The following is a 25,020-nucleotide window of genomic DNA, read 5'->3' as shown; positions in this document are numbered from 1 at the left end:
GGTTTTATAGATGGAACAGTCCTTCCGAAAGAAGATCTCAGTTAACAAAAGGCCAGCTGTTCTCGAGCAGGTTCACACAAAGCGTGATGGAAACAAGCACAGGATCAGCCCTGGGTCCAGAATCTAACTAAATACTGAAGGGCTGGAGCAGAGTCAATGAGACGCCTTTCCATTCTTCTCTCAACTAGAACAGCACCTAAAGGGCCTGAGCAGATGCGGTATAGAAGGGGGAGAAATGGGGTGACTTAGACTAACCTGCAGCTGGGATGTGAGCTCCCAACAGGGCCCTTGGAACACTCACGGAGGGCCAAGCAGGGCTGCCGAAGCAGCCTCTCTTGGAGATTTGGCAGCTGTTGGGAATACAGTTAGCAAGGGGTTCACATCAGCATTCTGCATTTTCCTAACTCCAGTTGATCCTTATGTGCCGCAGCAGCACGCAACCAGTGTAGCTGTGGATACGCTGAGCTGTTGCTGAAGCACTGCTATCAAGAGGCCAGCACACATGGCTGGAGGTGGAGAGACACCTAGCAACAAATCAAGGAGCCCTTTTTTCTCCTGTGTGGCAAGACTCCTAGACCAAATGGGCACTACTTAGAGAGGGGCTGTAACTGACAGAAATGGAGCTCGCATTGCTTCCCATAGCCATAGTCACCCCCATGCTGAGGCACAGCCAGCACAGCTCATCCTTCGAGGGACTCTGTAGCCACCACTGTCACTCCATGTCTCCGCTGCTGTCAGGAGCTGCTGCCACCTGCACCCAGACACAGGATTGAATACATACAGCGGAGCAAGAATGCATCCAATGCTCAGATTATCCCTGTGACCTTCATTTTAAATCAGGACACCAGAGATTGAGGGTTTAATCAGCCAGGGAAAGATGGCATGGCTAGACTTTTTCTGGGCCATGACTTAGGCCTTTCTGATCTCTCTTCCACTGCAAAAGCAAAACCACTTGTAGCATTTGGATAACACAAGGTGAGCAATCAGTGGTCAGTTTATAATCCAGTTATCCCTGCTAGCTGGCCCTCTGGCCTATCTTGCTTTCCCATTCAGAAGGATCTTTCTGGTTCTAACTTCCTAATGGAGAGAAGGAAGTGAATTCTCAGGTCTGAGCCGGTGAGCAAAGATAAATGAGATGATAGAAATAATTCACCAGCCATTGATCAAAGAATAAAAATACAGTGATGGCCCAAGCTAGCAGGAGAGTGGAGTTTTCAAAAGGCACTGGAAAGACCTAATGATAACACACAAGAAGCTTGTTGGTTTCTGGAAAAAGGGTTTATTTGAAATAAGTTTTCTGAACCTAAGAATGAGACAGGATATAAAACCTGCCAGAGCAACAAGAAACATACCAGGTCTCACAGAGGCCTTAAAAAAAATTTTAAATAAACCCCTATGGATGATCCCTTGTCTGCATTCCACCTCCCTCCCCCCACCTCCCCAAACACCAATGTCAGGAAGCTGCCCTAAGAAACCAAAACCAAATCCCCATAACAAACAGAGGAGGGATTTGAAAGAGAAGCCCAGGGGATCTTTCAGGATGAGACATGTTTGTTCTTGTCTCTAAAACAGTAACAGAGACAGGAAGATTTCCAGTCCAGAAGTTGGGGGGTGGTGTTATAAGGGAGCTGAGAGCTATTGTTTCATGTGAGAGCTCCCTGGGGATTCTGGGCAATGCCCAGAACAGTTTATTTGTGTCTTGCTGTAGGGAATTCCTTTCTCCCTTTGTCTCGGCCTCCAAAGTAGCGCACCTTGTGGATCAGCTGCAGCTGCTTCTCCACTGTGGCCTTGATATCCACTTCGTCAGGGATATGGACATAGCGGACATTCCTGCCCGTCACAAACAGGTCATCCAGCTGGGAGACTCTGCCCTGTCTGTCTGTGAAGGTCACCTCAGCCAGGCGAATGTTCATGAAAGCATCCACATTGGTGATGCGGCCCAGTGCCGTGCTCTCGTCGCGGAGATCGACTGTGGTGACATAGCCATGGATACCTTGGAGTAGGATGACCAGGCTGTTCTCAGCAATGGTGCGCTCTTTGACAGAGTGGCTGATTTCCATTGCACAGCGCTACCCAACTACAAGGAAAAAAGCAAGAGAAGCCTGTGTAACACTTGTGAATTTACCCCACGTTAACTCTCTCTAACAGGTCCTGCTGCTACCTCCGATTGCCCTCTGCCTCCGCTAATACTGAGTTCTGCAAAGTTTGGGACTGTTTGTAGGGAACACATTATATAACAAATACTCATATTGCTAAAGCTTTCAAGATGAACTTAGCGCTGGTACATGGGGCTGGCCAGACAAGAAGGATCAGTCTCCAAAGTTATCTCTGTAACAGGCACATGATGGACATCAGCAGAAGCTGCAGACATACACAACCCTCTGTTAACGTGCCTCACTTCTGCCCTGTAAAGCCAAAGGGGAGTTGTGTCTGTCCCATTCACTCCTTAGCCACTCTGCTGAGACAGTCAATCAGGGGAACTCGGGGCCTACGGTGGGATTATTTGGGGGGATATGTAGGCTGCAGAAGGCCGGGCAGCCTGAGCAGGGGCCCAGGAGCTGCAGAGTCAGAGACTCCAAAGTCTGTGCTCCTGTAACGGACAAGCCACAGAGCACCCCCAAAATGGCTCCAGAGCAGAGCTTCATCCTGACTGGGGGACATTCCCCCACAACCCCGGTACAAGGGTGACAATCGCGAGCCTCATGTCCAGCCGGAGGCTGCCCCGCTTCAGCCTGCAGCCCCTGGGCCGTCAGCCCCGCCCCCGAGCCCAGGGCCAGGCCGGACACCCCCCGCGGACCGTTACCCGCCGGCCCGGCCTGCGCCCATGGCTGCCCCGTGCGGGCAGAGCGCAGCAGCCCGTCCGCGGCCGGGGGCAACCGCGCAGCGCGTGCCAGGCGCGGGCCTGAGCAGCCAGGCACCGCCCGCCCGCTCGCTCGCTGGCCACCAGGCGGGGCCAGGCCCGGGCAGGGGAGAGCCCCGCCCCCTCAGGCAGGGACCCCCGCGCGTTTCCAGGGACACTCCCAGCCTGGGGGCTCCCGCCATTACCCCGCCCCGCTCCACCGCTTCCACACGGCCAGGCCGGCGCGGAGCCGGAGCGGGAGCGGGCGCGCGCACGCAGGCTGGCGGGAGCGCGCCGGAGCTGCCCTCCGGCCTGGCTTTGCTCACCGGGCTGCAGCTCCTGCGGGGGGGGGCGCCCCGGGCTGGCCCCGCCCGCGCGGCCCCCGAAACGACAGCACGCCCAGCCGCGCCTGCGCAGAGCAACCGGCGCGGCCCGCCCCTTCCGACGCGTGTGGGGGCGGCGGGCGGGGGCCACTGCCCATTGGCTAATATCCGGGGCGGGGCGGGGCGGGGCGCCCTGGGCTGAGGGGAGGGGACACTCCATCGGAGCGCCGGACGGTGAGCCCCGCCCCCCTAGGTCCCAAATCCGTCCGTGATCCGCCCCCCGGCCATGGACCCACCCCCTCTTCTCCCCCTCCCTGGGCCACATCTCCCCTACCCCCCCCCCGGCCACAGAACCTCCCCCTCCTCTCCCCTACCCCCCCCCGGCCATGGACCCACCCCATCTCCCCCTCCCTGGGCCACATCTCCCCTACCCCCCCCGCCATAGACCCAACCCCTCATCTCCCCTGCCCCCCCCCCAGCCATGGACCCACCCCCTCATCTCCCTCTCCCTGGGCCACATCTCCGCTACCCCCCCCGACCACAGAACCTCCCCCTCCTCTCCCCTCCCCCCCGGCCATGGACCCACCCCATCTCCCCCTCCCTGGGCCACAGAACCTCTCCCACATCTCTTACCCCCTCCCCCCGGCCATAGAACCTCCCCCTCATCTCTCTTACCACCACCCCTGGCCATGGACCCACCCCCTCATCTCCCCTACCCCCGCCCTGGTCATGGAACCTCCCCATCTCCTCTAATCTCCATGGCCATGGAACCTCCCCCTCATCCCTCTTACCCCCCCTGGCCATGGAACCTCCCCTATCTCCCCATCCCCCCAGCCATGGACCCACCCCCTTATCTCCCCCTTCCTGGGCCACAGAACCTCCCCCACATCTCTCTTCCCCCACCCCCGGGCAGGGAACCTCCCCATCTCCTCTAATCTCCCGGGCCATGGACACCCTCCATCTCCCCTCCAGCCATGGAACCTCTCCTATCTCCCTCTCCCCCCCCACAGGCCATGGAACCACCCCCACAGCTCCTCTACCCCCCCCCCCCCGCACAGGCCATGGAACCACCCCCACAGCTCCTCTACCCCCCCCCGCACAGGCCATGGAACCACCCCCACAGCTCCTCTACCCCACCCCCCCCGCACAGGCCATGGAACCACTCCCACATCTCCCCTCCCTTGTCATGGGCCATGGAACTGCCTTCACATCTCCCCTCCTCTTCCCCCCCCATTGGGCCATGGAACCATCCCCACATCTCCCCCCACCCACCACCTCCAAACAGGCCATGATAGCCCCTGCCATCCCTTCATGCTGCTCAAGACCTGGACTGGTAAAGCACCAGCCCTGGAGACCTCGCCAGCCTCCCTGCAGGGAACCTGAACTCCCTCTTTTACTCATCCCATATTAGGCTTGTTTTACTTTAATGATAAAAAGAAAATGCCCCTGCTCTCACTAGCATGTATGGTTTTGCATCAGCTCCTGATTTATTACCCTAAATCTACTATCAGCAGTTTACTGGAACTAAATCCACTTATTCGTTTTGGCAAGTTAATTTGTAGCTGAGAGAAGTTTCCTTATTTCTTGCAAACAACAGACCATAAAAGTAATCATAGAATCATAGACTATTAGGGTTGGAAGGGACCTCAGGAGGTCATCTAGTCCAACCCCCTGCTCCAAGCAGGACCAATCCCCAGATTTTTACCCCAGTTCCCTTAATGGCCCCCTCAGGGATTGAACTCACAACCCTGGGTTTAGTAGGCCAATGCTCAAACCCCTGAGCTATCCCTCCCCCCAATCCAGCTGAAAGTTACTTTCACATTGCTACATTTATAAAGAAGAATATCACTAAAGGGAAGTAAGAAAAGCGGTAGATAGCACAGCATTTAGGGGCTGAAGTTTACATTGCTCTGGCCAACAGATTTATTCTAAGACAGAAAATATGGACTACGCACTCAGGAAAATATTTCTGAAGAACTGGAGTTCCCTGTTTTGTGATGGAGCAGAAATGAACAGTGAAGTATGAACATAGAAACACAAATAAGACACTTTTTTGATAGTAGGTCATTTCTAGACCTCTCATTTTTATGAGTGCTGCAAAAAAGAGGTTGCTACTGTTTAATGGTGGACAGACAGCTAGCTACATGAATTGAAGTAAACAAAATCTTCTCTGGCCTCAACTGGCAAAGAGAAGGGACTGTTCCTTCCAGGAGTGCTAAAGAATCACACACAAGCTAGCATATATTACACCAAGCTTCACATTTCCCATTATAAATGGTATCTAAAGTATCCAGACTTCCCACAGCAAAGGTTAAGGGCAGAACATGAATACTCACTTCCCCTTTCCTTTAATTACTCAAGATTCTAAGTCTGAGGCCTGGAACAATCTAGAGCTTTCACAGAAAATGAAGGAGGCAAATATTGAAAGGTCACATTTAAAATCAGAGTAGTTTTGGTAGAATGTGTATAAATGCCACCCAGACTGATTCTGGGGTCTGAGGCTGGCCTGTGTAATCAGTCATGACACAAACAGACAGGATTTGTAACAGCTCCATGTGATAGGAGACTAGCAGCAGGTTTCTGTCTGTGTCAAATTGTAAGTGACTAAATAAACAGCTTCTTGTTCTGCCTGTGCCTCTGAGAAGCAGAGTATCATAATTCATCCATCATGGCCAGTAAATCATCTCCCTTGCTTGTGCTCTGTCTGGGCTGATCTGTCACCTCAAACTCTCCCATGATTCGAGCCAGCTCCTCATTCTGCTGTTGGTCCTGTTGAAAACGAAAACAAAACCCCAACATCTAAATTCTTAATTTCACAATTATTGTCGGTATAACTGTTCAGAGAGTTCATCTGAAGATTTAAGGTCCAAAATTTGACCAAATTTAAAGCCGTCATCATAACCTTAGAAAAGCCCTCAGCATTCTGAATTTTATGTATTTTAACATAAAAAGTATGTTTAAGAAAAGATACTTGTCAGTTACTGAGAAATTAACTAAACCCCTGATGAACCACCAGTTTTTTAAACACTACAAATAAAAACAAGTGTGTACCTCCTCCCCTTCCCCCATTCGTTAATTATAACACTGGCCATTGCTTTTCCCTTAAAATAGCTAATGATGGAGCCTGCCCCTGCAGTTCTGCCCTGTGCAGACCACAGGACTGGAATCAGAATACAAAACTCAGGTGACATACTTAACCACCTGCTTAAAGTTAAGCATGTGAGGATCTGCAGCTGTAGGGCAATAGAAGCAGGCAAATGGTCCACAGGGTCTGCCATCTCTAGCCTATATATTTTTAAAACTTTGTGCGTTGGCAGGTGAGTAAAGGAGATACAGTTGCAAATATCTGCTATCTTTCTAATTCTATTACTTTGCAATTGCTAAGTCTGCACATAATTTCTATTACTTATTTGTGATCTTAACTGGGTTTTGTCAAAATACATTAATATTTTCAAAATTTATCGAATTCATCCTTAGCGTAAAATTATTTTCTCAGAAACAAAGAGATGATAAAGATCAAAGATCTGAAATACACTATACATACCTGTAAAAAGCGATAGAGTCCTGTGGCACCTTATAGACTAGCAGATGTTTTGGAGCATAAGCTTTCGTGGGTAAATACCCACTTTGTCAGATGTGAGTGAATACTCACTTATCAGATGCATCTGACGAAGTGAGTATTCATCCATGAAAGTTTATGCTCCAAAACGTCTGTTAGTCTATAAGGTGCCCCAGAATTCTTTGTCGCTTTTTACAGCTCCAGACTAACATGGCTACCCCTCTGATACTTGACTATACATACCTGGGTTGCTTGTATGTTGATAACTTTGTAAGATAACTCTTCAGGTCTGGTCAATGCTGCATATCTGATTGAAAGCATAAAAAAGTTTATTTAATCTCATGTATGATAGATAGCGGAGTGAAGGGGAAAACATCTGGTTGGTTATTAATTTACTGAGCAGCCTTCTTCATATAGCACCCCGTGTATTTCTCTAATACAAAACAAATCCAGCTAGCTTTAACTTTAACTAATCAGACAATGGAATGGCAGCCTTCTGCTCCCCCTAGCCAGAAAATAAATCCTTTATCAAAGAGACTAGGATGATTAGAGCTGAAAGACCAGATTAGCTGAATTGTCATTAAGGCTGTAATAAAGCACTTATCTTGTGAAATGTTTATTTGCTTAAAAGGAGCTGGAGGGAGATTGCTAATGGGAGAGTATTTCGTTTCAGGCACAGGTTCAAATCTATCAGGTCACTAGTAGCCAAAAGTCATTACTATTCAATGGAGAATTAAGAAACCTCAGTCACTTTATAGTGGAGAAGACTCCACGTTACAACCCTCCCCCCGGCACCTGTGCTAACTAGATTTCTGGTTGGTAATTTCAGAGGCCAAGGTGTGAACACACCAGAGAGACTGAACTCCTCTCTTGTCCCTGGAGAGGATCCATCCAGGTCAGGATTGAGCCATAATAGAAAGCTTGCCCTGTGCTGTACCTTCGCTTTAGAAAAAGGGCTTCAGTCTCCAGGACTGTCAATGCTGTGCCTCTCCCCAGTACCAAAACCACACACACAAAATTGCACTGGAATTAAGCATACTCTTCGTCCTCATCCGTTGTGAATAGGTTTAATCGGAATCCTGGCTCACTGCCATTGGGTTTCTTGATCTCCAGGCCTCCCATTAGTCTAGCCAAAAAGTTCAGTTCTTCTTTAGCAAGAGGGTTAGGGGCTGCATTCTCCTGCAGAAAACAACAATGGATTTATTGGATGGACAAAAAGAAAAAGAAGGACTATACTCATTTTGCTGGTTCCTGGTATTGTAAAGGACAACAACATTTTTCAGTGTGATATTATTTTATATTATCGAAGCAATATGGTGGCTGACTGATGTTTAGCGCATATGGACTCAAACTGAGGTTACACATACAGAATAAAATAATTTCCTGGCTAAATCGAACAGCTGAAAAATCTGTAAAATGAACTTCCAACTGTTTCAGTAGGTCAAACAACTGGTTTGGAAAAACAACAAAGATTTTAGCATGCATAAAGATCAGGACAGAGAATAATACAGAAAAAATTATTAAACCATGATATAAACCACTGGTAGCCTCCTCTAATATGCTCTGGTCACCTCATGGCAACAAGGAGGTTACAAAATTGGAGGGGGTTCAGAGAAGGCTAACAATACAGAGGCCTGGAAAAACTATCTGATATACAAAGCCTGAAGAGACTGGGATTGTTTACCTGAGAAAGGAAGATGAACAGGAGAGGTCATGATAAAAGTATATAAAATAATGAATGGTCTAGAAAAGGAAGGTTGGGAGCTTCTGTTCTTCATGTCTCATCAAAGAACAAGGGGAGATTGAATGAAACTAAAAAAGGTGGCAAATCCAAAACTGATAAAAGGACATCTTCACATAATGCGTAATTAGACCAAAATACTTTTTTTGCCACAGAATGTCACTGACGTCAATAACTTAGTAAAGCATGAAGGGGATAGAAGGACATCCAACCTTTGTGTGGGATGCCAAACTCTTGGATGCTCCTGACATATGTGTCTCTACTGGCCGACTAACACTGTACCTAGAGGGAAAAATAAAAGAGTTACTGCATGCAGGGAAAAAACAGTCAGTTCCTATGCACAGGGGAGGAGCCAAAGAGACATCTCTGTCTGCATAGGATCAAAATATGTTTTCTGGATGATAAAGTTATATCGATACATTCTTTTCTGGAGACAGTGAATAATTGGAATGAGCAGTTTTAATTCAGTTTTCTAACATATTGACTGTGTTAGAGTGCTTGAGTGAAGAAAAGTACAAATGGACAGAGTACTCCTAACTCTTCTTTCCTGAATGGCAGAATTACTCAGAAGAAATCTATTCATCAAAAGTATTCCCTGAATGCAAACTAAGTGATAATTACATGCAGCTCACAGAACATGTAATAGTAAACCAGATCCAGTCATTCCTCAACTCTGCCCTAGACAGGAGTTGAGAATCTGCTGTTTCTTTTCGGGGCTATTTATATATATCCATACATAGCTACTGCTAGTTGTGGTGCTCTCCTCCCAGGACGACATCACTAAACTAAAGGTGTCAAGCTGATAAAGAGCTGCAGAAGTGGCATAAACAAGCCAACGAGATACAAAGACTCAAGACATATTTTCCTCAACAAACCAAGAGCCATTTATCTTCAAGGCTGACCTTCAGCAGGTTTTATTAAGAATTTTATACGTAGTTTCTACGTAGGACAGTTTACTTACATGTTTGTCCCCAGCTTAAGCACTCTGTCTCCATAAAGATCAAATGAACCTTCCCTTTGTGGACTGATATAATTTCCACCATTGGTGAATTCAACCCTTTTAACTTCATCTCCATTGCAATTAAACATCCTTAAAGGAATAAAAATAAATCATTGTTATCTCAAGATATTCAGTGAGGCTCTTTAGTGCTGACTTGCTTTGCTCTTCATACTGGAGGAGGGGGAATCAAGCTCTCTCTTGTCAAATGTTTGATACTACTATAAAAAACAACTAAATTGATAAAGGGCAGTGGTGTAATTTTAAAAGAATAAATAAGGGGGACTTTGTGGAACAGCGGATTAATGAGGAAATACTCAGCCTTTCAATGTCAGATCACTTGTTCCAAGTCCTGAGCTATATAAGTAATTAATACCCAACAGATATTCAGTGATCTATGCAAAATTAATGATAATTTTGGTGCAGTTCCCACTGGACAAGTATTCTCATTACAGTTGGTACCAACTGCTCCTTTGTGGGCAGCCATGCACACTGGGGGAGCTGCATACATAATAAATAATGGTTTAGAAATCACCTGATGAGTCCTGGAACTTCTGTTCCCCATGGAACAGGACCTGATATAGGCAGCACAAAGCGACCATTCGAGTTTTGTACTTTATCCTTTAGAAAGATGGAGACCTGCAAAGAAACACCCCACCCATAAAAATATCAGTCAAACAATTCCTAATGTAAATCACTTGGAGCCTGATCCTGCAGACTTCCTGCATGGTAATTCCTGCCAAAATCAAAGGAAGGCTGATATTTGAAAGGACTGTGAGATTGGGCCCACAGTAGTCATATTCTAGTCATCACCCACAGACTGGAAGGATTAATCTAACTTTAACTGATCATACTCAAATGAGTAAAACAGAACCCTTCATTTTATTTAGGAATGTCGAATCCTTCTGTCAATCCTCAGTTTTTCATGGTTTCTTAGTCAAGCCTTTAATTAAAAAGAAAAATGTTTGTCAGTTGAGTTTGTACATAAACAGGTATCTCTGGGTTTGTGAAACCTCTCAGTAATGAAAAACCCAAGTCCAGAAAACAGTCTGTATATTAGTATTTAAAGAACTGCAGCTGAGTATGGGCAGTTGCTTTTCATATCATTCTAGTGAATGGGATGTTCATTTAGTAAAAACTATTAGGCACACTTGTTATTTATGTTGTGCTCAGTTTTTAGAGTTACGGAGAGATCAAGCACATAGATGTAAGTTACAAGCCCAAGCAGCAAAAACACACCTGTTTCAAACTAATGTAATTATAACAAAATACCTACATTTTATTGCCACAAAATCAAACACACTATTTTTCTTATAGGCTAATGAAATGGGACACTTACCCTGATGTGCATGTCCTGAAAGAAAATTAGGAGTGTTTGCCTGATCAGCTGAAATTCACCAGCAGAGAGACAACTGTACATCTAGAGAACAGAAAAGAAATTATAACTGTAATGTTTCTAAGCTGTTCTGTGAATGACCTGTCCCATCCAGTCAAATGTGGCCACGAAAATGTCAAAATTGTGTTGCAAATAAAAATAAATAAAGGGCAGTGTGGTAAGCAGCCATTGTTAACAAACCAATTCCAAATTCAATTCCTACTGAAGTCAATGGAAAGACTTACACTTTAATGGGAACTGGATTGGACCCTAAATAAATAAATAGCTTCAAGTGAGCCAGTATGAAAACAACACTGGGATTCTAAACTGCTCAGTCTCAAGAAGTGTTTTTATAACACTTCAGAGCCTTCCTTCCTTCACCATTATTTATTGTTGGAATATATCAGTCACTAAATTCCCTTCCAAAGAAATACAATTTAGAGAAAAAAAAAAGTCTTTTACTGGGATAGTTATATTTGTGGTTCCAAAAAGATTAGGAAAAGTCAGTAACTGAAAACCAAATCTATTTCCCTCAGGTTCCAGAGGGGAGCAGAATGATTTGAGTTGTTTCCTAAGGGTGAAAGCAAAGTTCCCCACTCACTGAGCTACTCATCAACGGGGTATTTAGCATCTTTAAAATTAGCTGAAAAAAACAAGCATCCAATAATTGGCTCTTACATCGATTAGCTGCCGAAATGTTTCATCCACTTGGTTAAGAATATTAGGGGAGTCTCGTACAAAATCCTTGATAGCATCCAGATGATTGAAAGTGACTAGCAGTATGTCTTTGGGTCGAGGACAGAGCAGAACTTGGTATTTGAAAGCCATAGTCATAAGATCATAGAGCTGTAAAATAATGCAGGGAAATCTAGTTAGATCAAAAAGCCGAGGTCCGTCATCATCTCGTGAAAATCTCACTTCAAGTCAAGTTTAACCTGGAAAGTGATTTTGAAAACTCAACCCAATACCTGTATGGTAAGAGCTATGATCTTTTATTCCTTTGGTAGGTTTTATACATACCTGTAACATGCAGAATTTAATTGTCAGTATCTAAACACATAGGGTAAAGTGTTCACAGGGGCTTTCCTCAACCTCCTTAGTTATAGCCACAATTATTTGCATGTAGAATACTCTTTGCAGGCACACATTCAGGTATTTGCACATACAAAATTGAGGGTATGAATTTGAAGATGCCCAAAGAGTAATAAGCATATACACAGTTATAATTAAGATATAGCTAATGAACACCCCAAATCAAACACTTTCACATTATCAAAGCAGAAACACAGAGTTTTGAATTTGTTGTTGTTACAAGTTATCTTAATGTGTCTGATACTAAGTGTATTTTCTAACACCTTTCCTGGGAGGAAACTAGGAGGAACTTTTGCAAGGAGGATTTCTGTCACAAAATGCTTCATCAATTAGAATGATATAAAAAAAATCTACTGCAATGGCTTCTAATATCTAGAATAATTTATGAAGGGAAGACATTCTTTTTACCTTATCCATGCTTGCCTGGTTCAGCCTCATGATTGAAGCATGAGCCAGCCGGTCATACACTGTTCTCAGGGCCTTCTTGGAATAGAGTTCCTGTGGTTTAAACAGCTCCTCCATAAACTTTTTATTGAACATGGTTGTGATGATATCATTCATAACTGTAAAGACAAAAGAACCCATTTTGTTGATTTTCTATACTGACAGACTTCAAAAATAGCTCATGCTCTATTTTGTTCCACATGGAGGACACAGACAATCAGGTGTGTGAGGATTCATATGAATTGTTACTTATGCAAACCACATACAGGGCCACAAGAGAAAAAAATACTGGTATACTATACCAGCAAAGCACTTCTAGTGTGGACGCAGCTAAACCAGCAAAGCTGTCCTTTGCTATAGTATAGTAAAACCATCTCCCACGAGAGAAACAAACTATACTGGTAAAAGTGAAGTTCTGCCAGTATAAATGCATCTACACTAGGAGCTTCTGTTGACACAGCTCTGTAGGTCAGGGATCACACCTCTTCACCCCTGCGAATGACTGAGCTGAGCTGGCAAAAGTCTGCAGTGTAGACCTAGCCATAGGCAACAAACACTTTCTTTCTGATGGGAATAAGATTCTTTTTGGTGCATTGTTTTTTAAATCATGTCTATTACTTCTATTATTTTTTTATTTAAATCAGAAATGTCTGTTCTGTGAACAGGCTGATACTACATCTAATGCCTATTTAGCTATAATTCTGCTCCACAGGGAAAGCTTTGTGGTTCTAAATTATATTAGACTTTCACATTACCATCTTAAAATAAATTATGGTCAACTGAATCTTTTTCTCCCTTTAGAAATGTAAGAAATCAATTTCTTTTCCTCTTTTTAACAGAAGTCTATCAAATGATTCAAGGTTCCTTGTCTGAAGTTTTTGTGTTGCACAGATTTGGATTTTTAGTGGTAAGGAAAGCATTTCAAACAGTGGCACCACTGGAAGATAATACTGAGCTCTTCCACTGTGGTTTTCATATGAGAATCTCAAAGCACTTCAAAACATTTATTAAGCTTCACAATAACCTTATGAATAGTACCTTTTTATATATGTTTATTGAGGCACAGAGCTGTTAAGGGACTAACTCAAGAGATGCAGTGACAGAGCAAAGAACAGAACCATGGTGTCCTGCCTCGCAGTGCTCTGCTCTAGTCATCAGAGTACACTGCTTTTCTGAAAAGGTAGACACTAGAGACAAATTTAGCAGTGATACAAGGAGGTGCAACTCCACCGTCTTCAGTACTGAATTTGGCCCTAAACTCTGTACCCCACGCACTCCCTTCCCACTATGGAAATGCTGAATGAAAGCTAATGTTGCAGTCCATACCAAGACTACAGAGCAAGGATTAAGCCTCTTCGAAGCAGATGACCACTACCAAAGATAGTGAGGCTAGCAAATTCAAACAGGATTACAGAAACCTCCGGGCAGAAGTCAGAGAACAAAGGGATACTTGGTGGTAGTGATTAGTTATATAAATACTGACATGATTTCTTATTGGTAGAGTTAGAGTGCACGCTCACCATTGCAGGGGCAGGGGGTGATGAGTGGGTCTGCTGCGCTGCAGAAGAAGCTATACAGCAGCTATTTTCACCTTCTCTGGCGCTAAATAATACTGGAAATTTAGTTAGATATCCAGGGCAGTTGCTAGGTACCATTCAGGTGCCGAGAAGCTGGAAACAGATCATTCAGGGTGCTGGAGCGCAAGTCATTACTGATGCAATTCCCTCTATGCTTGCTTGAAGGTAATATTTACAAAGATGCAAAACAGTATTTCCCCTTGCGGGCATCTTAAGACATTTCATAGGATCCCAATATATTCTCAGCTTCTAAGAAGCAGTGACCCAAATAGAAGTAACTATGATTAAAAGGTTTTTCTTCCCCCACTGCCTACCTTTGGCACGTACTATCCATAAAACATTTTATTTGTCAATCCTAGCCAGAAAAATTTGCTTCACAGCAGTACAATGAATCTTAATCCAACATCCCTTTAGGAATGAAGAAAATCCAATCCAATGTCAATAAGTATCAGTCATTACATATTTTATTTTGCAGCTGGTCAGACATGAAAAAATCAGACCTTCTGCCCCATGGCAACACTAACATGAATATTTTATAGCTGTTTGCACACATTGCACACATTAAGGTCTTCTCCTTCACTTGTTACCAAGGCCATCCAAACAGGTAGCAGAACAATCCTATTTAGAGTTGCAACAATACTCAAAGTCTCTCTATAAGTGTTTTACAATGGAATGAAATTGAATGAAATGGGATGACTTGTATTAACCACACATCAATCCTTACGTAAATTAATTCCTGCAATTAAAACCATTCACATTTCTTAAAGTAGGGCTGTGAAAGAAACAAATATTCAATGTAAAAAGGGGACAGCCAACCCTGTATCATTAAAAAAAAAACACTTCTGATAGTGAAATGTGGTATTAATTTCTTTATAGGAACTAAAGACAAAAGCCTTGGATCAAGCAAAGGGATCCCAGAATGCAGGTTCTCCCAAGGAGAACGTTAGCCATTCGAGTTTAGGAAAATAAAAAAAAACAGAGGTGCGTTGGCACAAGGATAAGGACACTCTAAGCAGTGCAGCATAAAGGCAACTAGGCACAGAGGGAGCTCAGCAAGCAGGACCAGGAAAGGGATCCAACTGCAGACAGGAGACATTCCCACAAAGAGAGAATGCAATGGACGAGAGAGAAGAGGGAGGATTCACAGAGGTTCTTTCATAATCATATCACATCATTTTGTGACCCATACATCTCAGTTTCTAATGCAGTTTAATGAGAGATGGCTCACATGCATGACAGGAAGCAGATAACTTTCTGTCCTGATAAAGCTCATGCTTTAGATTACATTCAAGTCAGCCAAATGAATAATCCAAGACCAAAACAGTTACACATTTTTACTTGCAACAAGTTTCCATTTAAAACAAAATCCAGGTACACAACTGCTGACAACCAAGGTTATAACTGACTCCAGCTGTGAACAACAGACACATACACGTTCACATTACAGTCTGCCAACTACTAATTACTGCTTCAGACACCAGTCACTGGTTACATTTTACACAGCTGCAGCAGCTCCTTTAGCTACTCATTGTGTAAACATGAACAATTGTGTATTAATGACAAACAACGGAAGTCAATTAAGTAGATGAGGATGGGTGAAGCCTAAATCATCATGATATCATCAGCCTTGTGATTTTGGACTGTTCACTGCTCGGGGATCATTCCTTTTAATAGTAGCATCCAGCAATGGATACAGTATGTTCTTACTGTATAATCCTTGCACAATGAAAGTATTAAAGCTTTACTGATTGATCTATGTGGAATCCACAGTTGTGCCTTGACTATATAAATATGAAAAGCAGGTGCTTTTATCCTCCACATCCCACTTTTGCATGTGTTACGATAGAGCCCAACATGATATGTTAGTGCATTTTAAATGCTGCAAGAATATGTAACTGCACAAAACACATTGTGGAGCCACAGAGAAAAAACGGAAGCAAACTCCAGCATAGTCACACGTGAATATGACTTGAACACTTAGGTATAGGGCTGTCAATTAATCGAAGTTAACTCACGTGATTAACTAAAAACAAAATTGTGATTAAAAAAATTAATTTGCAATCAATCATACTTATAACATGAAATTTACTCAATATTTTCAATACTGATTTCAATTACAACACAGAATACAAAGCGCACGGTGCTCAATTTATATTATTTATTACAAATATATGCTCTGTAAAAATGATAAAATAAATAGTATTTTTCAGTTCACTTCATACAAGTACTGAAGTGCAATCTCTTTATTAGGAAAGCGTAACTTACAAGTGCAGATTTTTTTTGTTACATAACTACACTCAAAAACAATACACTGTAAAACTTTAGAGCCTACAAGTCCACTCAGTCCTACTTCTTATTCTGCCAATTGCTAAGACAAACAAGTTTGTTTACACTGATGAGAGATACTGCTGCCTGCTTCTTATTTACATCACCTGAAAGTGAGAACAGGCTTTCGCATGGCACTTTTGTAGCTGCTGTTGCAACGTACTTCCATGCCAGATATGCTAAACATTTGTATGCCCCTTCATGCTTCGGCCACCACTCCAGAGGACATGCTTCCATGCTGATGATGGGTTCTGCTTGATAACAATCCAAAGCAGTGCGAACTGACGCATGTTCATTTTCATCATCTGAGTCAGATGTCACCAGCAGGCGGCTGATTTTCCTTTTTGGTGGTTTGGATTCTGTAGTTTTGTAAACAAGAAGCAGGCAGCATTATCCCTGCAAATTGTAACCAGTCTTGTTTGTCTGAATGATTGACTGACCAAGAAGTAGGACTGAGTGGATTTGTAGGCTCTAAAGTTTTACATTGTTTTATTTTTGAATGCAGTATTTTTTTACATAATTCTACATTTGTAAGTTCAATCTTTTTGATAAAGAGATTGCACTACTGTACTTGTATGAGGTGAATTGAAAAATAATGTTTTTTTGTTTTTTACAGTGCAAATACTTGTAATAAAAAATAAATATAGTGAGTATTGTACACTTTGTGTTCCGTGTTGTAACTGAAATTAATATATTTGAAAATGTAGAAAACATCCAAAAATATTTAAAATAAATGGTATTCTATTGTTGTTTAACAGCATGATTAATTGCGATTTTTTAAATCACGATTAATCACGATTTTTTTTTTTAATCACTTGACAGCCCTACATAGTGAAGCACCTTAGCTAAATGTACAGAGAATGCTGAAGCCTTTATTCTGAAAACTGTGAATCATAACTATTAAAAGGAAGCTGCTTAAAGAGGTGCTGGTCTCTGGAAACTGGAGACTAATTAAGATCAGGAAAGGTAGGGGATTAGGGAATATCCCTTACAGAAATACAGCTATGCAGCATACATGATTACTGCCTGCATTATACACATGAACAATGCTCACAGAACTCATGCAGTCATATGCTTGTATTTCTGTAAGGTTAATCAACAAAGACATTCAGATTTGGCTAGAAAGTTCTCTCATCCATTGAAATGCATTGCCCTGATTATAATTAATTTTCAGAGGGCTGCATGATTATAAGATATTTATTGTTAAAGGGTCTTTGATTTATTTGTGTTTAGATCTAAAATTAGTAATGTATTTTTTAAATAGAAAGTCTTGGTTGAAGAATCACCTGTTTGTGTTCTTGACAATTGCTATAACTACAACACTGCAGTAATAGGGTTCGGAGTGTGTATGTGCATATGGGTTTAGAGTGCATATGGTTGTGCTGATCTACTGCATGTAGCTAAAAGGTTACTGTACCTCGTTTCCTGTCCACATCTGTCCATTCATCTACACGAAGCATACAAAACAAAAACATTGGTTCAAGTAGTAAGAACAATACTTGCAAGGAGATTAAAAGAAAGAAATTGGAAAAATCTAGCTAATGGACTTTATTTTCATGTCAGCATTCAATGCTTAACAAGAAAAGGCTGCCTGCCATTTTCACCTTTAATTCACATTAAAAACCAAACACCAATGGTGAAATTCTGGCCCTTTTGAGGTCATTGGCAAAAATCCCACTGACTTCACTGAGGCCAGAATTTTATCCCAAGCAAATGTTCAGCACTTTTGACACCAAGCTGGGAAAGGGAAGAGCTAATGTATCTGGTTGTTTTCAGTACAACTATATTTATTACTCACAAGTGAACAATATAGAGTCAACAGTTCTAACCAATGATACTACAACATAGCTGTAACCACATCTCAACCGAAATAAAGCCTGACTCTTCTGGAGTGCAAAATGCCGCTACAGTGTGCAGGTCCTATGTTCTCATCGAGATGTGTCAGAACTTGTTTTTTTGGGTCACTAATTCACGCCTCATGTGTCATTATGTTTCCCGGCTTGTTTACATTTACAGTGCTGCAGCTGCACCGGTGGAGCTACACTGCTGTAGCTCCAGTGAAAATGCTACTTACGCCAACAGGAGCACTTCTCCTGATAGCACAGGTACTCCACCTCGAGAGGTGGTAGCTTTGTCAATGGGAAAAGCCCTCCTGTTGACATAGTGCCGTCTACACTGGGGGTTAGCTTGGTATATCTATGTCTCTCAGGGCTGTGGAAAATTCACACCCCTCAGTCACGTAATTATACTGACATAAGTTGGTAGTGTAGGCCAAGCCTAAGTTTTGTACCTCTAGCCACTTGAACAATACACAGCGATAGTGCAATAAGATAGCCCTATCATTACTTTAGCCATTACAATATGAATTGTTAAAAATAGCTTCCTGTAATATAGCCTCTGCAACTGTCAAGCAGTTTTTTTCAGGTTGGGAGGACAGATGAAAAAGCATAATGAACCTTTTCCCTGATTTCTTATTGTTATGAAATTTTAAAGTTCCTGGGAACGCCTTCCCTGCCCCTGCTCCATATACAGTCATGGTTTGGAGAAGAAAGTGGCTTATTTTTAACCTTTATTTGTTTAATTCTGAAAATGTTACAATGAGAGCTGCACAATACCATTGATTTAAGGTTGGAGCTTTTGTGCAGTTAGTACGAAATCAAAGGGGGAGGTACATTTAATAATGACTTTACAACTTTATAAATACAGGGTCCAAAAACGTGTTACTAGGGTGGGCACAAAGTCCAATAGTCATATATTTATGTTTCAGGAAGCCATCTCTGGGTCCAAAAATAACACCTCATCTGCGGTTGTTGTGTTATTTCAGAACCAGGATGATGAAAATATTGTTGAGAAGACCAAATCTTGAGTTAGTTTGGTTCCATAAACGGATCCCTGAGGCATTAAGCTCCGAAATAAAAATAGAGATATTCAAGTTTATGCAAGTTTAAGTCACGCATCCGACGAAGTGGGAATTCACCCACGAAAGCTCATGCTCCAATATGTCTGTTAGTTTATATGGTGCCACAGGACTCTTCGCTGCTTTTACAGATCCAGACTAACATGACTACACCTCTGATACTTGAAGTTTATTTGGGTTTCCATGATAACCAAATGCACAATCTTAGTTTTTACTTTCTTCTATTGTAGGCCTCCACCCATACCAGCTCTTTACTGTAATAAGTGTAGCAATCTCTAGTATGTAAAGAAGTGATGATTTTTCTGGAGATGTTGATAAGTATGATGACTAAGGTTACGATTTAGTCACGAGTACTTTTAGTAAAAGTCATGGACAGGTCAAGGGCAATAAAAAAATTCACGGCCCATGACCTGTCCATAACAATACTATAAATACCCCCGATTAAATCTTGGGGGTAAGGGAGGTGCTGCTGAGAGGGAGCTGGGTCTGCTGCTAGGGGAGGTGTCTGGGAGTCCTGCTGCTAGGGGTTGGGGCAGGACCAGCACCACCAGCTGCCAGGGACCGCCAAGCAGCAGCTGCTCCAGCTGCCTGAGGAACCACTGCTCAGGCGGTCCCCAGGGCAGCCGCACTGACTCCATTGCTTGGGCGGTCGCCGGGGCCAGCTGCACTGACTGCTGCTCCGATGGTCCTTGGGGCCAGCTGCCTGAGGCTGCCCGAGCAGCTTCCAGTGCTGTTGGCCCCAGGGCCACTCCAGCAGTGGCTGGTGCAGCTGGATACAATGCTGCCTGAGCGGGTGGCTGCGCAGCAGCTTCAGCAGTGGCCAGTGGGGCTGTCTCTGGGGCCACCTGAGCAGCTGGCACTGGAGCCAACTGCTTGGGCAGTTCTGGGGTCAGAACCACTGGCTGCCACAGAAGTTACGGAGCTCATGGAAAGTCACAGAATGATAACAGCTTCATGCAGTCATTACCAGAGAGGTACCTAGTTTCAGATAGCATCAATTTATAATGGTGAGAGTAATTAACAATCAGAACAATTTACCAAGTGTCATGGTAGATTTTCCATCACTGACAATTTTTAAATCAAGATTGGATGATTTTCTAAAAGATCTGCTCTAGGGATTATTGTCAGGAAGTTCTATGGCCTGTGTTATACAGTCAAACTAAATGATCACAGTGGTCTCTTCCGGCCTTGGAATCTATTAATTTATGACCATAATGCCCTGATTAGGAAATGGTTGTTATGTCTATGTTGTCTTTGCAGTATCCTTCTGATACCATAGTAAGTATATGAATAACTCTCTTATATAAATTTAATACAGGGAAATCTCACCCAACAAAAATGACTGCATGAGACTAGCTTACTAGTAAACAGTAGATCACTTTGGAGCTAGAGCGTGACTGATCATATTTCAGAGTGAAATTGCTAAAAACAGAGGACACTGCCATGAATGAGCAGCTCTGAGTCCATTTTTGTGCTGCAGCAAAGTCGCTTCTTGACCAATGGAATCAGTAGGAGAAGGATAATATTTCACGTTATTTTGTACATCCATGACTGGAGTTTTCTCTATTTGCTTCTTGGTCTTCTGGGATTTCCTCAGTTTTTCTTTTTAATTCCCACCCTTTACAGAGACCAAGGGCAGAGATGTAGATGGTACCCTCCACAGCCTGTTTGGGATGTCCCTGGATCAGTAGGAAGGAGTCATTCCCTTCACCAAAGCAACAAAGAATGTGTCCTCTGCACGCCCAGTCAAGTCTTCCACCCAGGCACATTTTCTCCTTCCTATGCTGTCATATCATTTTACTTTATAATATTCTAGTGCAACTCATATTCTATTGGAACATACATTTCCAATACACAGGCTTCTCCCCAGGCAGCTACAGTGAGGTGTTCACATCTGCCCCTCAATGAAGGGGATCTAGTCAGAACCCTGGTTTCAAACGGCAACCGTTGGTTTCAAGGTTTCCATAAAAGATGTAACAGTTGGAAGAAACCTATATATTGGGTAGGGGGATAGAGTATGACTGTACTGTACAGTATGGAAACTGAGTACAGAGAGCTGGAGCATAGCTTTCATCCACATTCAACAATACCCCCCCATCCCCCCCACACACTTACATTAGCCAGAATTTTTCTGTTCAAAATGTAACATCACCATTTACATCCATGAGCATAAGTATCCAACAGTGCTGTGTCCAAAACTCCATTAAAAACAAATTTTAAACATGGTTCTAGAAAAAAAAACAGGTTGGCTCAGTATGTACTTACAAGAAGCCATTTTAAAATCAGTTTAGCACAAAATTTGCTCATGGAGCCTCAGCTGTTTAGAGGGCAGTGTACCAAGCCTCTTGAACAGAAAGCCAAAGATACAGGATCCAAAAGAGTGAATTATTTGTTGACTCTCTTTAGAGATGAAGCTAAATTGTGTAGCTGTTTAAATATGAACATAACTCTAGAAATGTCAGACATGTAAAGGAAACAGAGTCTTTAGCCAGATATCTACCACCTACACCGTGAGATGTGATGCCTCCCCATTAGGGCTCTGGAACTTAGCCCTAGCATATGATCTACTAGCCAGATGCCAACAAAAAGGTAAGGAGGGAGAGAGCCATGGTCACCCAGCAGGAGGATGGGTAATACAGGTGAGAAAGGCACTCCTCTATTCCTCTTATCAACATCTGAGCACCCAGGTGCTGTCTTCAAACTCTGTTCTATTTTTCTATTCTGTGGATAGTAGATATTTGATACATTTGAAGCCCCAGCTCCCCTGGCTTCTGGAAGGGAAAGTGTCCTTTCACTGCCTTGCAGGAGCACTTGATTTGTGGGCTTGCTGCTCCACCCTTCCCACAGCCTCTGGTGTTCTATCCCCTTCACGGGTGAACAGTGCCAGCCCTGCCGCTGTGGCTGGAAGATTCTGAAGCAATAGTGTGAAATTGACATGATTGTTTGCTGTCTACAGGACTTCAAACAGAAGCTGTACATTTGGGTCACAGGCAGAAGACTCCCCTTTCAAACCACAGGGGCAAGAAGTGGGACTCAAAAAAAAAAAAAAGCTTCTTACTGGCTCCATGGAGAGAGTATTTTGAAGCCTGCCACAGGAATGGAACTCAAGTCGCTCCATTTCAGAGGCATGGGGAAAAGGGGGGAGAGTTAAAGTTGCCTCCTCTAAAGAGCCCTGGCCTTCCCACATGCTCCATTCCCCTACAGCCCACTCCCAGTTTCAGCCTACGCTGTGATACACAGACTGCGGTGGCGATGGCGGTGGCTTGTGTGTGTGTCTCTCTCTCTCTCAGCCAATTCATGGGAGACGGTGGGTAGAGTAGCACCAGGGCAGTCTTGCATAGGCCTCACTTTTGTGGCCCTTGTCAGGGGAGGTGCAGGGAGGCTGTCCCCTGGGACAGGGCTGTCACCTTTGCAGGCCTGCCTCCTAAGGATGCTCTGGGAAGGGGCAGGAGCAGCCCCCTGGGGATGCTCTGGGTAAGGGCAGCGGGAGGCCCCCCAGCGATGCTGTAGTGGGGGGCAGCAGGTGGCCCCCTGGGGGTGCTGTGGAGGAGGGCAGCCCCGCGGGATGCTCTGGGTAAGGGCAGGGGGAGGCCCCCTAGGGATGCTGTAGTGGGGGATGGCAGGTGGCCCCCTGGGGGTGCTGTAGGAGGGGTGGGGAGCTGTCCTAAGGTATGCTCTGGGAAGGGGCAGCCCCCCTGGGATGCTCGGGGATGCTGTAATGGAGGGAGGCCCCCGGGGATGCTGTAGAGGGGGGTGGCCCCCCAGGGATGCTCTGAGAAGGGGAGGGTGTAGCCCCCCCAGGGATGCTGTGGGGGGGGCAGATGGTGGTCCCCCGGTGCTGTGTGGTGATAGGTGGGGGCAGCCCCCCAGGGATGCTCTGGGAAGGTGCACACGGAGGCTCCCCGGGCAGTGGTGAGCTGGAGCCGGTTCCCACAGGTTCCCAAGAACCGGTTGCTAAAATTAGACCTCCATGGAGAACCGGTTGTTAAAGGGCCAGGGAGTGGGCAAAGAACTCTGGTCCAAGGGCCGGACCATCCTGTTGCTCCCAGGATTCCCAGATGGGGCGGCTGAGGCTCCCCCGGCCCTTCCCCAGCTGCAGCGTGGCCAGTTCAGCTGAGCTAGGGAGTTGTCCTGCTGCCGCTTTTTGAGAGGCCCGGCAAGGTGTGTGTGGGGGGTCCTGCTGCAAGCTCCAGGGCTGGCCAGAGGGGAGGGGGCAAGTGAGGCAATTGGCCCGGGCCCTGCAGGGGCCCCTGGCCCCACGAGGATGTCTCCCCCAGGCCCTCCCCTGCTTCCCCCACCCCCAAGAGCCGCAGCATGGCCAGCAGCTGGGCAGCTCAGCTGGACTCCTGAGTCGTCCTGCTGCTTTGAGCTGCCAGCAAGGTAACGGGGGAGGGGGATGCAAGTTCTAGAGTTGCCGGGGGGCAAGTAGAGCAATTTGCCCCAGGCCCTACAGGGGCCCCTGGTCCCACGGGTATGTGTCTCCCCCCACCCCGACCCCTCCCACCCCTTAAATCAGACCTTTTTATAGGGAACCGGTTGTTAACATTTTGGCAGCTCATCACTGCCCCCGGGGACGCTGTGGGAAGGGGCGGGGGCGACCCTCCGGGGATTCTGGGGGGGGGGACGGCGGCCCCCCCGGCGCTGTGTGGTGATGGGCTGGGCTAGGCGGCGATGGGGGGGTCACCCCCCCCGGGCATGCTCTGGGAAGGGGCGGGGGCGCCCCCCGGGGATGCTGTGGGGGGGCAGGCGGCGCCCCCCCGGCCGGGCTCTCACCTTTGCGCGCCTTCTCCCCGGGGATGCTCTGGGCCCGCAGCCGCTGGTCCAGGATGTAGAGCATCTCGCCGCCCAGGTTGAGGAAGAGCAGCGGCAGCGTGCGGGCCGACATGGCCCGGGGCCGGGCGGGGCCTGAGGGGCCGCTCCGAGTCCGGCCGGGGCCGCGGGGCCCGTCCCTCGCCGCCGCCGGCTCCAGGCTCCTGGTTAGGCGGACGCCGTTGCCAGGGCACCGAGGCGGGGCCAGGAGCCAATCAGGGGCCGGTTTGTTGCAGAGTCGGGCTCTTAAAGGGGAAGGGGGAATTTGGCCGACAGGAATCCCCTCCCCCGCCCCCCGACACACGGCGCAGGAGACGGCTCGGTCGGTAACAGCTTTATTGGGCACCAGGCCCCCCGCCCCGCCGGGGTCCGCCGCTCGGGCCGGGCCTGCAACGACAACAAAGCCCCGCGTTAGAGCGTGGGGGGGAGCAGCGCCTCTGCCCCCCTCCAACCCCCCCACTCCATTTCCCTCTGCCCCCCCACACCCTAAGCCCCTCCCCCTCCCCCATCCCCTCGGCCCCCCACACCCTAACCCCCTCCCCTGCTCTGCCCCTCCCCATCCCCTCTGCCCCCCCACACCCTAACCCCCTCCCCTGCTCTGCCCCTCTCCATCCCCTCTGCCCCCCACACCCTAACCCCCCTCCCCCATCCCCTCTGCCCCCCACACCCTAACCCCCTCCCCTGCTCTGCCCCTCCCCATCCCCTCTGCCCCCCCACACCCTAACCCCCCTCCCCATCCCCTCTGCCCCCCCCACACACCCTAACCCCCTTACCCTTCTCTGCCCCCTCCCCCATCCCCTCTGCCCCCCCACACACCCTAACCCCCTTACCCTTCTCTGCCCCCTCCCCCATCCCCTCTGCCCCCCCACACACCCTAACCCCCTTACCCTTCTCTGCCCCCTCCCCCATCCCCTCTGCCCCCACACCCTAACCCCCACCCCTTCTCTGCCCCCTCCCCCATCCCCTCTGCTCCCTCCCACACCCTAACCCCCTCCCCCATCCCCTCTGCCCCCACACCCTAA

General features: G+C 46.0%; 2 protein-coding genes across 4 annotated transcripts; both read right to left on the bottom strand.

Annotated features, from left to right (window-relative positions):
• Positions 1–1,263: 1,263 nt before the first annotated feature.
• LSM10 (LSM10, U7 small nuclear RNA associated) lies at positions 1,264–3,222 on the bottom strand. The gene is made up of 2 exons (XM_050932158.1): positions 3,166–3,222; positions 1,264–2,077 (listed from the first exon to the last, which is right to left on the bottom strand). Exon 2 carries the CDS (start codon positions 2,058–2,060, stop codon positions 1,689–1,691), a length of 372 nt encoding a protein of 123 aa, XP_050788115.1. The 5' UTR covers positions 2,061–2,077; positions 3,166–3,222; the 3' UTR covers positions 1,264–1,688.
• Positions 3,223–5,493: 2,271 nt separating this feature from the next.
• On the bottom strand, positions 5,494–24,125 carry OSCP1 (organic solute carrier partner 1). 3 transcript variants are annotated; one of them, XM_050932127.1, is made up of 11 exons: positions 23,963–24,125; positions 17,690–17,719; positions 12,335–12,489; positions 11,513–11,680; positions 10,799–10,879; positions 9,995–10,098; positions 9,424–9,552; positions 8,675–8,744; positions 7,761–7,900; positions 6,965–7,028; positions 5,494–5,931 (listed from the first exon to the last, which is right to left on the bottom strand). In XM_050932127.1, the coding sequence occupies exons 1-11, from the start codon at positions 24,072–24,074 to the stop codon at positions 5,815–5,817; spliced, it is 1,170 nt and encodes a 389-aa protein (XP_050788084.1). In that variant the 5' UTR covers positions 24,075–24,125; the 3' UTR covers positions 5,494–5,814. The 3 variants fall into 3 exon arrangements, with proteins under 3 accessions (XP_050788084.1, XP_050788085.1, XP_050788086.1); XM_050932128.1 differs by lacking the exon at positions 17,690–17,719; XM_050932129.1 differs by lacking the exons at positions 17,690–17,719; positions 23,963–24,125 and adding an exon at positions 20,551–20,865.
• Positions 24,126–25,020: the final 895 nt, after the last annotated feature.

Source organism: Gopherus flavomarginatus, chromosome 22 (assembly GCF_025201925.1).
Source record: "Gopherus flavomarginatus isolate rGopFla2 chromosome 22, rGopFla2.mat.asm, whole genome shotgun sequence".
NCBI classification, from domain to species: domain Eukaryota; kingdom Metazoa; phylum Chordata; order Testudines; family Testudinidae; genus Gopherus; species Gopherus flavomarginatus.
This window is presented reverse-complemented; position numbering and strand designations above follow the sequence as displayed.

What these genes read in the sequence shown, in the direction of transcription:
- LSM10 (XM_050932158.1), bottom strand. Translation starts at nt 2,060, where the DNA reads ATGGAAATCAGCCACTCTGTCAAAGAGCGCACCATTGCTGAGAACAGC.
- OSCP1 (XM_050932127.1), bottom strand. Translation starts at nt 24,074, where the DNA reads ATGTCGGCCCGCACGCTGCCGCTGCTCTTCCTCAACCTGGGCGGCGAG. An exon ending in TTCAGGACATGCACATCAGG is followed by an intron (nt 10,099 to 10,798) that starts GTAAGTGTCCCA and finishes GTTTCTTTGCAG; the next exon opens with GTCTCCATCTTTCTAAAGGA. An exon ending in ACAACGGATGAGGACGAAGA is followed by an intron (nt 7,029 to 7,760) that starts GTATGCTTAATT and finishes GCTTTCAATCAG; the next exon opens with ATATGCAGCATTGACCAGAC.